The sequence below is a fragment of the Cucumis sativus genome, chromosome 6 (assembly GCF_000004075.3).
Source record: "Cucumis sativus cultivar 9930 chromosome 6, Cucumber_9930_V3, whole genome shotgun sequence".
Classification (NCBI taxonomy): domain Eukaryota; kingdom Viridiplantae; phylum Streptophyta; class Magnoliopsida; order Cucurbitales; family Cucurbitaceae; genus Cucumis; species Cucumis sativus.
In genome coordinates this window covers 29,840,787-29,856,681 of record NC_026660.2, presented here as the reverse complement: position 1 = coordinate 29,856,681, position 15,895 = coordinate 29,840,787, and the positions used below count along the sequence as shown (strand labels likewise).

The window sequence follows — 15,895 nt, the reverse complement described above, 5'->3', positions numbered from 1 at the left end:
TTTAATAACGTAGAATTTATATTATTTAAATCTTACATCTTTAATTAGTTTATTGATTTATTTATGCAATAAATCTTAATAGATTTTCACACTAACTTCTTACATATATCATTTGATATATGCTCAAAAACTAAATGGTTATTTTTACTCGATTTTAATTTTTAAAAATTGAACAAATTTATTAATATTTACTCTAATATATGGGTCCCTCGCAAATATTAATTTGAGTTCCATTTTCTATCCTAAAATTGATTGCTGGTTGATGGATTGAAAGTGAAAAGGAGATGGTGTAAAGTCTTCTTAATATATTCAAGCAAGAGTTTATAATATAATATATTTACATTCATAAACATACACACACACATGTATTTTTTTATATATTGTGGAGATGTTTTTGGTGTGTATAAATGAAATTAGAACCATTCGTATTTGAATGTATAAGCACTTAAAAGAAAATGACATTAAGGGCCACGTTTACAAAATTACAAAATAAATTAAAATTATATATCAACAAATTATGAGAATTAATCAAATAATTTACTAAAAATAATAGTTAAAAAATTACGACGTGTCTTTTAATTTCCATTTTCCTTTATTTATTGTTATGGTCAATTATTATAAAATCTCCTTTAATTATTTTCATAATTCAATTAAAACGATCATTTTTAATTTTGAAGATGGTGTTAAGAATTATTTTCACTTTTATCTCATAATACTAATGGTATTAATTCTTGATGTTGGCTAAACTTAAGTATCTCCCACAAAAATTAAATTCGTGTTAATGTTTGTTTTGATTAAAGTGAGGAATATAATCAGAATACAATATGATATTATTGTTATTATTCAAATGCAGCCAATACTGTCAAATCGAAATTAAAGATATGTTGTTTGCATGTTCAATGTATACCACTTAAAGAATATGTTCACCATGCATAATTTCTTCTTTTTTCTTTTAATTACTACTCTTTAATGAAACAAACAAATGTTTATTTAATTTTATTCATGTTAGCAAATAAATAGAGAAAAATTGCATCGTTACCGTTGAACAGAAGAAGAAAAATTGATGAATACAACAAATTTATAATAACATTTTATTAGAAAAACGATATATTTTATATGTAACTAAGCCAAACATGCAGTAATTAATATTATTTCGACTTATTTTTGGGGTGAAAAGTTCAAATCTCTTAATATTCAATTATTATATCGACAAAATTCTCATTTTTTCTATATATAAATATATATATTACTGTCTCTTCTACTTTTTTTTTTATTGAAAAAAGAAATATTTTGGTTGATGATTTCTTATTTTCAAATCTTTGGATTAAAAATGTAAACATTTTATATAAACTTATTTTTAGACATTTATATTTATTTTTTTTGAAGATATTTATAGGCATTTTATGGACAAAAAAGTTATCAAATGCATAGAAATTAAAAAAACAATCTTATAAAAAGAATTATCTAACTAATGATTTGCTTTGTTATTCCTAACAAATTTATTTGCATGGCTTGAGTTTAATATGGTTTAAATTTTTTTATTGAAGTAAGACCATGACACCAACGTAAACATATAAGTTCAACTAAACAATAATACACAAGTTTAATTTGTGAGTAAGAGTTGGTATCACTTTCTAATGATCTATTTTGTGAGTTAAAGAGAAAAAGAAAAGTCTTTGGGTAGCTCTATCCTATACAACATCTTTTTCAATGCATGACATGTAGTACATCAAAGAAACTCAACAACTTGCAATATATATATATATATATATATATATATTACAGATCCCATTTATGAATTTGGCGCATGAAAAAAATTTATATAGCATGAAATAGGAAAGAAGGAAATAGAAAATTAGGTATGGAAAATAGAACTAAAACTTTTCGTAAGTTTGGTTAAAATCAAAGCACACTAACACTCCAAGGACTAAACTTTGTAATGTATTATTTGATTATTTTTCTTGTTTAGACAAAGTAAAGAACTAAAATTAAAGTCTGTCAACTTTTCGGACAGAAAGTTTCTTGCATCACATTTATTTAAATTTAATATTAGACTATTTTACAAATCAAAAGATTATTTATAATGTCAATAGAAAATGTGTCCATAAAAACTGATAGATATTTAACTTAATCAACCCTACCTTCTTAGTTCCTTCAAATTATGAATCTAAATATTTTCTCAATTTCCAACCAAATACATAAAATTAAAGATATATATATATATATATATATATATATATCTTTCAATATTAATAATTTAGACTTTGGTTAATCACAACAACTTACCCTCGATCTCGATCTCTTTACTTATCAACTAGTCCAATATATATAGAAAAGTCACTTGACCAAAAGTACTTTATAGACACAGTGATTTCAATGGGTATATATAGGAGTATAGAACCAACATTCTCTTTATATATAGTCCAATCACAATATTCATAAACAGTTTTAAATTAAAACTAAAAATAGTAGTAATAATAATAATTTTCCAAACAATTCTAAATTAAAAAAAAAAAAAAGTAATTATTCCTCAAATTTTCACCATCGATTTTTCTTTAGGTTCTAATTCTTTCCTGATATTGTATTATAGTCCTTCAGCTTTTGATGAAAGAAAAAAGTGAAATAAAGTGTCACATGTGTTAATTAGGTTTAGAAGTAAGTCGAATAATTACTTTTGCCAAAAAGAAAATAAATAATATAAGATAGTATATAATTTGTTCGATGTTGAACAAATGCAATCTTATAAAAAGATGATAGGTGTATTTCATTAACTACTTGACAATATCTTAATATTAGGGAATAAGTAAGAGACTAAAAGGCTACAAATTCAATGAAACTAGTATGTGTATATATTATTTGTGAAAAAGTAAGAACATTGTAAATAAAATTTTATGAAAAGTAAGAAGATACCTTGTTTTTTCATATCAGATGCATACAACTTGAATTAAGAATTACATATGTGATTGGTAGGGTTTGGCTTTGGGTCTAACTTTTGATCATGTTTTACTTTTAGGATTGTTATTATGTTTAAAAGTTTGTAATTAATTGGTATTTAAGATTTGAATTTCATGATATTTATGTTTATTTAATAAATTTAAGTATTTCCTATCAAATTGATAAAATAATAATAACTCGACAAGACAATGCAACTTAATTAATCAAAATCCGTCTACATAACTCAATCCAATAATCCAATGACAATTATTTATCATGTCACAACATTTATTTTGTTATGTGATTGAATAAAGTTGCATGTAGGAAGATGAGTGCAGCCAGCCTAAATTGTACTATGTACATACTCATTAATCTATTTGTATTACCATAATTATTAATTATTTCTAAGGAAAAAAAGTTTAGGTTAATCTTACATTACACCAATCGTTTTACAGTCCACTTATTGGCAAATCAACGATTATTACTATTCTCTCTCTCTCTTTTCATACATACTATTAGATCTTTTTTTCTTTAATGTTAAGTAATTTGTATAGGCAACGTTACATTTGGATCGTTTTTGTTTTAATGTGTATAAATAGATGGGGGTGTATGGTGTGTGATGATGCCACAACACAGAAGGGAGAGCTTGAAACTCAAGCCAAAAGGCAACTTTCATTGTATAGAGATTTAAGAAAGAAAAGATGATTAGCGTAAAAGAACTTGTAGAAAAGAGCACAAAAATCACAATCCCACAAAACTTCATTCGTTTGGATCAAGAGGCTTCTACTACCTCTGATCCTTCCACCTTCCCTACTCCTCCAATCATTGATATGAGTAGATTACTCTCGCCTCAATATTCTCGTTCGGAGCTTCTCAAACTTCACTCCGCTTGCATAGAATGGGGATTGTTTCAGGTAACGAGACGTGTACATAATCTCTACCAGTGATATGATGTAGTATGTATGAATTGAATTGACTTGTGTAATTTTATTTTTTTAGTTGGTGAACCATGGGGTTAGTTTTTCATTGTTGGGAGAGCTAAAGCATGAGGTTGAAGGATTTTTTGATCTTCCATTAGAGGAGAAGATGAAATATGGTATGAAGAGTGGAGAAGTTGAGGGTTATGGAACAGTGGTTAGAAGTATGGAACAGAAACTTGATTGGGGAGATAGAGTTTACATCATTACTAATCCTCTTTCAAGAAGGAAACCTCATCTTCTTCCCTGCCTCCCTTTATACTTAAGGTCCTCCTTTTACCTTTCATTTATGGTGTTCACTTTGTTCCGAATATATATTATATATATATTAGAAAATTTGTCAAAAATAAAAAGAAAAACAAAACAAAACTATTTACCTTTATGTAATAATCAATTTTCTATTTTAGTGGTTTTTTCTATAAAGTGTAAATGTTTTTATTTTTATTTTTATTTTTGAAACACTCCTATATTTTATTTTTAATTAAAGCTTATATTTAAATAATAATTTGGAGTTGGTTTTGTTGTTATGTTATTATAAGTTTTGAAAACTAAAAGCTTTCTATATTTTTTTTTAATTTAGTAGAGAATTCAAATTAAATGTTTATTTGAAAAAGAAAAAACTTACTTAAACAAAAAATGGTTTGAAAATAAGCATAATAAAAAAAAATTTAGAGTAATAATAATAATAAAGAAAAGAGACCCATATTGATATAACTTTGGTTGTTGTCCACAAGTGTCTTTGTTTCAATATCCACTTTCTTCTCATATTTTCAAAAATCTGAAAAAATAATTTCACTATAGAAAATTTGTGAAATTAGAGGCAAATCCATAATCAAATCAATCCAGATAATAAGAATTGAGTTAGAAAATTGGAGACATTTAAAAAATTGAGTCGGATAGCCGGATCATGCAAATAAGGTATGAGTCGGTCGGGTTGACCCAACTCTACCCGATTATGTATATAATATATATTAAAATATTATTTCTATTTTTTTATTATAAATTTGAATTTAAACTTTTGAATTTGAATATATAGCATATATATATGTGTCCGTACTTTGAATTATACATTTTCTTTACTTTGCATATTAAAAAATAATATAAAATTTTGTGAGATGAAAAAGAAAAAAACCCTAAACTCAATCCATTTTGAGTTATACTTTACATATTGAACTGATAGTTTCGTTTTTGCAAACTCAATCCAACGTTACATTGCTTATGTATGCCTCTAATATATTAGAAACAAAATCGGCATGAATTAAAAAAAATGCAACCTTTACAAAATAAGAGACCTAAATAATTTATCAAACAAAACCCAAGTAAGAACCTAATTGAAAAGGTTAATTTTGAAGTTATTTGTGGTTATAGAAATGCGTTGGAGTCGTACTTGAAAGAGACGAGAAAGATGGCTATGACATTGTTTGGAATGATAGCGGGAAATTTGAATATAGAGGTGAGGAAGTTGAAGGGGTTGTTCGAAGATGGAATGGAGGCCATAAGGATGTCATACTATCCGCCATGCCCATCACCGGAGTTGGTGGTCGGACTAAGGCCGCACTCGGATGCATCAGGGCTCACCATCTTGAACCAACTGAATGCAGTGGAAGGACTCCAAGTTAAGAAAGATGGCATTTGGTTCCCAGTGAGTTTCATCCCAGATGCCTTCATTGTCAACCTTGGAGATATCATCGAGGTTTCACATTTACTTTCACACTATCACATATCTCATTCTTATTACAACTAATTTTCAAACTCTCTTCTGATTGACTCAAACAAAACAAAAAAAACTTTTAAACATGCTAATTTTTTTTCTAATACACCTTTAGTTTTCATACCCTTCTTAACAAAAGCAAATTTTCAATATGTGACAACTTATGATTGAAAACACTTGAAAGTTGTATAAGTGGATGAAAATGAACATCACAAATGATATTATCGTTTTGAAAGACATCAAAGGAATAAATTGATGCACGTCTTTTATTGGGTGGTGGGGGGTGGAGTGTAATTGATTAGTTGTTGAAAGTTTTGTAGTAACACCATTTAAAAAGGGAAAAAGAAAGCTGAAGCTTTTAAAACTTCATGGTCCCATATAGTATGTATCATAAAAGTGCTTACTCAATTTGAATTTTGTAACACAACTTTCTGGAAGGTTTCTATTGTACACGTCTATAATATATTGACCTCTTCAATTTTAATTTGTCCCAATCTCTATCCTCTATTTCAAAGTATTTCATGTAACTGCTTGCATTCATATCTGAATGTTAATAATATTTGTTAAAATCAACTGCACTTGAGTACTTGTGGCTGCCATTTTCTAGAATTATTCCTTTAGTTTCAATTGACATTGTCATATGACTTTCTTTCTTAAAATTAGTTAAAGGATTGATACCTTTGATGATCATCCTCACAACTGTTATACTAAAAAAAATTGTTAAATATTTTTTGAAAATATATTTGAATTGAATACCGATGGGAGTTGGAAGTTAGAAAATAATGTTTGTTTGAGTTTTTCAGATAATAAGCAATGGGCTTTACAACAGCATTGAACACAGAGCAACAGTGAACTCAGAGAAGGAAAGAATGTCAATTGCAGTATTTTACAATCCAAGATTTGATGGTGAGATTGCGCCATTCACTGCCTCTCAACTAAACCCACCTTTGTTTAAAAACATTATCATGGAGGATTATTTTAAGGACTTTTTCACACAATCTTTCAATGGAAAATCTCATTTGGAAAGAATGAAAATCCCTACGACTCATCCACCCAATCCATCTTCTACTTATTAATCTCATCTCATCCATTTTCTCTGTAATAATATGACAATATTAAAACCTTTTGGATTTTGTAATTTTTATTTGTATCGAATTTATTTTCGTACTTATTATATATTACTTTTTTCAAATATAAATAAGAGTAAAAGTAGATGGCAATTACTCTTAAAATTATTGATTTTTATGTGTGTACTGTGTATTAAATCATGAATAAAAAAACTGTGTATTAACGTATTGTTTTATATACTAAGCTGTGTGATTGATTAATATATTTATTTTGATTTTTGTCATCAGATTGGATTTGACATAAATAATGTCTGGTTGTCTAATGTATTATACATTATTGTTCATATTTTGTAACAAGCTTCTAGTTTTTTTATAATAATGTAACCAAGAAAGCAGGCAACATATTAGAATTAAAATGAAATTAGATATGAATATAAATTTAGAGGCAAACACAGAACTTTCAAGTGTAAATTAAGAATGAACATACAATGAGATAATTTAAAAAGATGGGTTTAGTATTGATGTTATCTATTCAATTTGCTTCACGTGGTATTTTTGTATATCAATACATCAAATCATAAAAGTAAAAGTATACAATTTTGAGATTTCAAAGTGACAACTCAATGAGGTTGTCAGATCAAGATGAATAAAAATATATTATTCCAAATGAAATTTAAGAGAGAACAATTCTTTATAGATGATGGAGTATATAGAGATTGTTTGAGGGTTGTGTAATTGAGTTCTGAAGAGATGTGATGTCTTGAAAATTAGGAGTTAATAATATATGACATTGTTGCATTTTAGTTGAAGAGTTCATCAAGTTTTTTTTTTTTTGCATAAACAAAAGAGTGAAGTTTAGAATAATTTTTTAGGTCAAATATATATTTGTACGATTGCTATTTTCATGCAAGGTTCAAGCGTGTAGCACTTTCGAAGTATGAATAAGAATCAATGTATTTTTCGTAATCTATGTCGTCAAAGCTTTGAGTTGTAGGGTCTAAGCATAATTCCTATTGTCAAAAGCATATAATGTTCAAGTAGAGCTTAGTGAAACCCTACGACCTCAAGACTACAAACTTAGGAATGACATTGTCAATATGACATATGTACCAAAAGAATGTCGGACGACAAACTTCAATAGAATTTCTTTCTGCCACTTAGATAGGTAAGTAATACTCTGAGTACTTAGTTGTGTACTAATTTAGACATTAAAAAGTGCTTCACACCTAGGTGTCACACCTATACACGTACTCTTGAGGTCAATCTCGAAAGTACTTGTAGGCCTAAAGGAAGCTTTAACCACACAAGCCAAATCCACAACGAGGACAACCAATCTATATTTTTTCAAAGAAAATATCAACTTTGATCATGAATTTCTTAAAGGTAATATAATTTTGATATATATTAAAAAAGAACTTTCAACTTCATTACATTGCACTCCAAACTTAGATGATTATTCATTAAAAAAAAATTAAAATGTATCCCATGCAACTTAATGAAATTGATGAAATCATATGATAAAATTTGAGAAAAGTGGTATTATATGAATATTAAGTAAATGTTAAAGATGTGAATATGTCAATCATATGTATATTCTTATCGTTAATATATATATTATTGATTGAACTTTTTTGTGGTTTATTATTTTCTAAAATGATTTTAGATTTTCTATTAACGATAGACTTAAATAATTTCCAAAGCTCGTGATAATGTTGGTGTATTTAAGTTAATTATGAGTGTAAGGCTTAATTTTCAAGTTAGCAATAATTGTGATTACGACCGAAATGTAATTTTAATATAGCTTTACATAAGAATACGTGTTTAAAATAAGTACCATTAAGATGAAATCATCATTGTATATTTTTATTTTCAAGTCCCCCTTTCTATACATTTGATTGAATGAATGGTTTGGATAAACTTTAGTTGGTTGCAGCTTCAAGCTAATGTTGTATGGGTTGTTTGCCATTTTTTTAAATTAAAGATGTAAATAAATGAGGATTTAAAAAAAATTACACTCTTTATAATTATATATATATATATATATATATATAGTAATTATGCTTCTTCTTACCAATCAATTTTGAGATTTAACCTCATATTTATTTAATATGGTATTATTCTATAAAAGAAATTCGAATTGGATTAAAAGAAGAAAAAAAAAATACCCAAGATTGATGTTGAAGATTGGAGAAGATGGAATCGATGTTTATCTGATCGGTAAAATAGAATAAGAGAAATGAAAAGATGAGGTGTTAGCCATATATAAGTGGACTAAATTTCTCTTCCTCAAATTCTTTGAATGAATCCATTCATCTTTGATGTAACATAAATATTAAATAAATGAAAGAGTATATATAATGATATGCATCACATGTTTAATAAAATTGGTCCATGTCTATGAGTTCTCATGTCACCTTTCTATTTGCCCTATCATATTATTTTCAAAAATAAAAAAGAATATGTTTTTTGAGATACCACATTTTTATTTATGAAATACTCGTAAACAAATCATTATATTAGTACAACTTCATATTCCTTATATTTATGATTTTTAGAATTTAGTGTTTATGATTTGATAAAATTTTATAAATAGTTTTATCGTGGGAGGTGATAATTGCTTTCTTGAATTTTTTTTAGTTAATATTAAAGAAAATAATAATAATAAGATAAAGAGAAGAATTAATAAAAGTAATTTAACACGTTTGTTTGGTGATAGGAAAAAAAAACAAAATCTTAATCCATTACGCAACTCCAAGTGATAAACTACTTTTGATGGTACCAAAAGTCCGTAAATTAGAGTTTCCCTCATCCTTTCTTTTAGAATCATTTCTTTTATTATTTAATCTTTCTTTTATTTGACTAACAATAATTACTATATTCATTAGTGAAGTAAATAATTAACTATGATTAAGATGTATTTTCCGAATGGTGAGTTTTTTATTACAATTTTCAAGCTTTAGAGGGTAGAAAAGGTGTTTCTTGATTTGGTTTTTAGAAACAAAAGGGAAATGGTTGCCAAATGTAATTTTAGATTTTAGAACAAGATCTTAGTTCTCCTAGTTGATTTAGTATAAGAAGCTGTATCAGAACAAAAGTATTTTTCTTCGGACTTTGTAGTCTCTCTTCTTGTTTTTCTTGAAACTTTTTCAATTAATTTGGACACATTCAGTTATATCTATGTTTGTGATTTGGTAGTGGTTTGATCAGTTGGTGAACACTGGAGTTACCAGTTCTCTGATGGACGAAGTTAGGAATGAGATTGAAGAGCTTTCTGAGATTCCATTTGAGGAGAAAGTGGAGCACTGTGGAATAAAAGTATGGGAAGTTGAAGGTTATGGTACAGTTTTTGAAAGGAGAAGATCAGAAAATAGATTGGAGAGACAAATTATATTTCCATTACAATCCTGTTTGTAGAAATAAAATAACTTTCTTCCGCCATCCTTTTAGGTATTAATTTCCCCTCTTTTTCCAACATTTTCACTTTCTCCAATGGTGTACAGTCAAGTTATGCACCTGATGAAATTGAGGGAATCGGAAAGAATGGGTTGGTGACTGCCGGGATGAGTTGCTATCCGCCAAGTCCACGCCCAGACATGGCAATGGGGCTAACTCCTCACTCATAAACACCTGACGACTTAACAACCAACCAAACCCACAAACCATAATGTTTCAATACCACAGCATCAACCAATAATGTTTCCAATGTTCCTTTTTTTATAGTATTGATTTGTCTACACTCTGAATGCTAAGTTACATGATTATGCATTGAATATAAAAGGACTGAGCACAATACAACTACCACAAGTTGCAACTTTCATTTTATAAAATGTCAATCCCAACCTACTACAAGTTGCAACTTTCAATTTATTCAATTTTTTTCTGTTCCTTTTTCTGTTTCCCATCCATAGAACTTTGGGCTATACATTACTTCTACCCTAATCAGCTATATAGTATCTGAAAAGTCCTAAATCCTAAACCCAACCAAATATGAATACCATTTACAAATATACTGCATCCCACGCACCAGGTAGGCAAGCAGTCAAGATAGTCGGAGCTCAATAAAACAAAACAAATATGCGGAACCCTCCTCCCTCCCTCTCTCACTCAACTTCTGGAAAAAACTTCCCTCTCTTTCCCATTTACACTGTAGATGGTTTCTTCATCGTCGTCCAGGAATTCATCTTTGATAAACAAACCAAGTCGTTCTAATGGATTTTCCAACTGGCAGTCGTCTAATGACCTCTTCACCATTGCACGGTGATGCTGGATAAATAAGAATCCTCCACAGAGCTTTTCTAGCTCCTTTAGAATCTCAAGATTTTGGTCCAGATCAACAGTTCTTTCGATCTAAAAGATAGAAGGGATTGGTAAAGGATACTTGCTGTGGACCGATAACATATTATATACCATAATAAAAGTGGTAAAATAGTCAATGACTAACCTTCTGAAGAGCAATGCGGGCAGCTTCTCTGTCTCTTTCTCGCTGCTGTTTCTTCTCAGCCTCTGCTTTTAATCGCAATGCCATGTCAGCAGCCTTTATTTGTGCTTCTATACGTTCTCTCTCTGTATATTTCAGACAAGGAAATGCATATTCAATTAGTATAGGCACATGGAAACGCATGAGAACTTTTTGGGAGTAAAAATTATGAATTTGGTCCCAGTACATAATCTCTATTATCAGTTATCAAAATTTTCAACATTGAAAAGATGGAAGTACAAAGAGCTTGGGGACTCATTTTACTTGGTTTTATTTTTTGTTAGGGATAAGTGCTTCTCCAATCCTATCATTTCAACTTCGTTTTTTTTTTTTTTTCCAAACGGAAGTGCTTTTCATTTAGACTTGGTTTGATTTGGTCAGTTATGGTTTTCATTTTTAAAAAACTTTAATACAGCACCCCTATAATTGAGCCAAACCTTAAGAATCTCCCGCTAACCCAATGTAAAAAGATGACAATATGACATTCTTCTTGAATTACATTCAACTGATATTACTGTTCAACACATTCTGGCATGTTAGCTGACTACAATAGTCCTTTTTTATTGTCTAGAGCAAGCTTACACACACTTGAACCTACAACATTTTGGTGTCAATAAAACTCTAGGAAATTAGTTTCAAGGTAGGTGGCCACCATATATATGGATCAAACTCATGACCTCTTATAGTGAGGTATTGAGACTATATCTACTTTTTTACCACTAGATCAACCCATGATGGATCGGTTGACTATAATACATGCAAACCAAATCGAAACCTTCGTAAACATAAGAACCAACTTAAAATTAAAACCAAACCATAAACCCTAAACCCTAAACTCTATTTACTTTAAAATTAAAAAAAAAAATTATTAGCATACTCGAGCAACCATAATTCAAGCCAATCTCAAACTTCTGATCGAACTAAAAGGTAAGGGTGCGTCATGTTAGATAAAATTAGAAGGGGAAATCAGGAAAGGCTCGACTTCAATTTACCCTTCAAAGAAATTTCCGTAGGGGGCTGCCCATAACGGAGCATTTGACTACCATTAAAATCCATTTATCAACCAACAAGATAGTCCTTTTATCAAATAGAAAGTGTTTGCAGCCAAATAAACAACAAAATAGCATTCACGGCAATATAGCACATGATGTTGCTTTTTACCTTCACGCTGCTTCCTTTCTAATCTCTCCTTTTCTTGTTGAATCTTCAGTTGATCAACTTTATCGCCCTACCAACGACGAGAAAACTATTACTGTAAACCCACAATAGACTAATAGCAAAATGCTTATGACATACATATAGTGAATTAATGAACTTACAAGATCAAGAAGTGTCTTCTGTTGTGCTTTCAAAATAGTTTCAGCAAAGCGACTCTTCAGCATTGCAGCACGAAGAGCCTTTTTGGGTGAAAGTTGTACATCAAAAACTGGGGTAGAGCACACTGCAACAAGTTAGAGGAGATGAAGTTAGTCTGATGTATTTGATAAAATAACATTGGTATACCTATCGCATTAACAGAAAAAACCACCTTCGGAAGTAGAGTTCGCCCCACGAGCCAAAGACTGATCATAGGGAGGTTTTCCTTCATCCTCCAAAACACTTCTAATCCCTTAATATCGTTCCAAGCAACGAGCATCCTCAGATCAGAAGGATATCAGAACAATAAAATTTTGATAAGAAATATGAAGGTGAACTGACCATCAGAATCTGTATCTGACTTGGACTTATGGGAAGCTGACAAGCCACTTGTTTGAGAATCCTAAATTATAATACAAACATAAGTTACATAAGTGATACCAAAATTTGTGAACATTTCACAACAACTCTGCAATAGTACAATACCCGTCTGCAAGAATCATTGACATCTGAATTTTCTCCTGTTAATAGTCTCTCATTAGATTGATCTAAATAATTAAGAAGAAACTAGTTTTTTAGGCAATAACAAGGATGAAATCAAGAAAGTAGTAGAATAATCAACTAACCACCAGAGGATACATGGTCTAAACTGGAAGAAGAAACGCAGTGACATGGCATGATGGTACCACATCCCGAACACTTATGTCTCGGTGTTTGTTTATCAAAGGAGCTAGAAGCATCGTTACTGCCAGTTTCTGTGCCTATCAGATACATGGCAAATTAGCTCCTTTACAGGGCCATAAAGCAGAATCGTAATCTGCCACTCATACCTGTATGGAAGTTCTTCCTGGGAGGCTTGGGTGCACAAGTTGGACTAGAACGATCAACCTAGAAAATTAATCCATCGTGCAAGATAAGAATGCTGACTAATTCAGCAAGGGTGTTATATAACCAGGCAAACCGAATAAGACAAATTGCATTATACAGATTCTACTGTATTGCCAGCAATACTACTCTAAAATAAGCGTTTGGAACCTTAAACAAAATACATGGATATTACTTGCCTCAGCACCATTTACATTTGAAAACAGCTTACTAACATTCTCTTCAGATCCTGTTGACTTCTTATTCAATAAAGAACTGTGAGATGATGGAGTTCGGGAAATCTTCTCTCCTGGTGGTCCATTTGAAGGTTTTTCTCGCTGAAAATTTGATCTTCCACTAACCCATTTTTCCTTTGGCAGAATCCACTTCTTCTCAAAATTTTCGAGAAGCTCCTTTGCCATCTTATGAACATGGTTACCAGAAGGATTGTAAAGCATGGCATTGGAAAATGTCAGTCTAATATCTGCTGCAAATTCTTCACTTGCCTGATACAAATTTCTCTCTAGTTTGGATTTAACAGTTCCCAAATCCATAGGATCAGTGATGATTGAGAAGTAGTCGGGAATTTTCAAAGCCACGGGATCCACGGGCTGGTTGAAAACCCAACCAAATCGATGGGTCATAAGCGTTTTCAAAATTGAAGAGCATTGTTGTGTAGTACCCCGGTCCAACTTCTGCTTCTTCTCTCTTGGAGATTCTATATCCTCAGTTGCTCTGCGCTTATCAGCAATTGTGATAGAAGATTTAGACTTGCAACAGGCAGCAGCAAGAGTCTTACCATTACTGAAAGTATTCAACGAGTATTTGAACCTACCACTACCATCCACCTTCAACCCGTTCCTACCCATAAATGACAATTTCTGGCCTACAAGCTTTCCAAATTCACAAGATTGTGGACCCGGATGATCTTCTACTCGCTTACCACCAAATTTAATTTTCAGCTTTTTGCTCGGTACAATGGTTTCAGTGGCAATCATTTTGACCAAAATAATTCAAAAATCCAAAACTCGAAGAGAGATAGATAATTAATTTTTCAAAATCGACCAAGACCTTCAGAAAAGTGGCATTCTTCAACCAGATAAGGAAGGATGTAAGAACTACTCATCTCGAAATTAACCTGCAGAAGCCAGTATAGAAAATAAAATTCAGTCTTAAAATAGACCCGTAACCCACTAAATGACTTACAAAAAAAAAAACCCAACGACGTGAGATTATAGCATCTCATAATTCCACCAACATGGGACCAAACAAAACGGCCCCCGTGGTGCTATCAGCAACTAACAAAACATGTCCTCACAAAAAAAAAAAACGCGCTCTCGAAACATAAGCACTTGAAATTGCGTAGTGAGAACAAGGAAGAGTTTCTATTGGGAACGAAACGAGCTGAAACTAAAAACATAAAGCAAAATTCAGAATCCACAGGACGTATCTCGGAACTACCGTCAACATAAAAGTTGAAAGATCACGAAAAGAAAATAGCAAAAGATCAAAGATCAAGAAGAATTAAACAAACTCAAGCAAAATTTACAGAAGTATAAGCAAACCCTAGTTTCGTGATCTCGAAATCTCGAAGCGATAAGAAACAATAAAACAGAGGATGGAAAACAAACAAGGAACAGAGGAACAACATAAATTAACTCAAATCGATTAAATTGAAATCAATAGACAACAAAGTTCCAGAAAAAAGCATAAAACCCTATAAAGGAAAGGAAGTTGAAGGAAACCCGAAGCCGCCAAAAAGCCGGCGGCGGGAGAGAAGAGTTAGTAGGGAGAAAGAAGAGGAAATTACCAAAATCGAGTAGAGAGCAGCAGCAGCAGCGGAAGAGTGGAGATTGAAGAGATGGAGGAGGGGTAAGATGAAAGCATCGAAGAGAGGGCGAAGAGCCCCCCTCGAAGAGAACAAGCGCGGGAAGAAGGAGAGGGAAGGGGAAGGGATGATAAGTCTAGGGTTTATGGAGGAGTTAGGTTGTTGGAATTCTTGAATTGCAATTGGTGTTGACTCTCCAGTGATTTACAGCTGTAAGGTTTTTACGCATTCATTCTTACCACCGTCTCTCTAAACGTTTACTCCTTTTTTAATTACACCGTTAATATATTATTAATTTTAATTAATTAACCTAATTAACAAATATTTTATTCCTTTTTCTTCCATTCTCTATGGTATATTCCCTTTTTATCCTATGATCTAATTTTTGTCACGTTTCATTATTAAAATTAGGATTTAATTAATACAAAAGTGTCGTTTCCACCGTCTAAACTTTCTACTCATTCTTAATTACTCTATTTTAGTATCATACTTTAATTTCATTCACATCATACTATACAACTTTTAGAGTCAAACATATATTTTGTTAATTTATTTATTAATAATAAGGTGGAGATTGACATATATGGAAATTACATTTTATATGTATAAAAGTTATTTTAAAATTACTTTTAAAAGGGCTATTAAATTAACTGTCCCATTTACGCACAAATTCCCTTGCAT

General features: G+C 30.7%; 2 protein-coding genes across 4 annotated transcripts; one reads left to right on the top strand and one right to left on the bottom strand.

Moving 5' to 3' along the window:
• The first annotated feature begins 3,326 nt into the window (after positions 1 to 3,326).
• LOC101216936 (codeine O-demethylase) lies at positions 3,327 to 6,929 on the top strand. The gene is made up of 4 exons (XM_004134872.3): positions 3,327 to 3,848; positions 3,934 to 4,178; positions 5,280 to 5,604; positions 6,426 to 6,929. Exons 1-4 carry the CDS (start codon positions 3,636 to 3,638, stop codon positions 6,696 to 6,698), a joined length of 1,056 nt encoding a protein of 351 aa, XP_004134920.1. The 5' UTR covers positions 3,327 to 3,635; the 3' UTR covers positions 6,699 to 6,929.
• A 3,499-nt stretch (positions 6,930 to 10,428) lies between these two features.
• LOC101215971 (transcription factor GTE12) lies at positions 10,429 to 15,391 on the bottom strand. 3 transcript variants are annotated; one of them, XM_031887570.1, is made up of 11 exons: positions 15,197 to 15,391; positions 13,623 to 14,524; positions 13,353 to 13,410; positions 13,149 to 13,283; positions 13,009 to 13,070; positions 12,865 to 12,925; positions 12,695 to 12,775; positions 12,486 to 12,607; positions 12,328 to 12,394; positions 11,131 to 11,252; positions 10,429 to 11,036 (listed from the first exon to the last, which is right to left on the bottom strand). In XM_031887570.1, the coding sequence occupies exons 2-11, from the start codon at positions 14,382 to 14,384 to the stop codon at positions 10,794 to 10,796; spliced, it is 1,713 nt and encodes a 570-aa protein (XP_031743430.1). In that variant the 5' UTR covers positions 14,385 to 14,524; positions 15,197 to 15,391; the 3' UTR covers positions 10,429 to 10,793. The 3 variants fall into 3 exon arrangements, with proteins under 3 accessions (XP_031743430.1, XP_011658267.1, XP_011658268.1); XM_011659965.2 differs by having other exon boundaries at positions 13,587 to 14,524; positions 15,197 to 15,390; XM_011659966.2 differs by having other exon boundaries at positions 13,009 to 13,043; positions 13,587 to 14,524; positions 15,197 to 15,389.
• Positions 15,392 to 15,895: the final 504 nt, after the last annotated feature.

What these genes read in the sequence shown, in the direction of transcription:
- LOC101216936 (XM_004134872.3), top strand. Translation starts at nt 3,636, where the DNA reads ATGATTAGCGTAAAAGAACTTGTAGAAAAGAGCACAAAAATCACAATC. An exon ending in TAGAATGGGGATTGTTTCAG is followed by an intron (nt 3,849 to 3,933) that starts GTAACGAGACGT and finishes TTATTTTTTTAG; the next exon opens with TTGGTGAACCATGGGGTTAG. An exon ending in TGCCTCCCTTTATACTTAAG is followed by an intron (nt 4,179 to 5,279) that starts GTCCTCCTTTTA and finishes TTGTGGTTATAG; the next exon opens with AAATGCGTTGGAGTCGTACT.
- LOC101215971 (XM_011659965.2), bottom strand. Translation starts at nt 14,384, where the DNA reads ATGATTGCCACTGAAACCATTGTACCGAGCAAAAAGCTGAAAATTAAA. An exon ending in CAGGAAGAACTTCCATACAG is followed by an intron (nt 13,284 to 13,352) that starts GTATGAGTGGCA and finishes TGTATCTGATAG; the next exon opens with GCACAGAAACTGGCAGTAAC. An exon ending in AGAAAGGAAGCAGCGTGAAG is followed by an intron (nt 11,253 to 12,327) that starts GTAAAAAGCAAC and finishes TGAAATATACAG; the next exon opens with AGAGAGAACGTATAGAAGCA.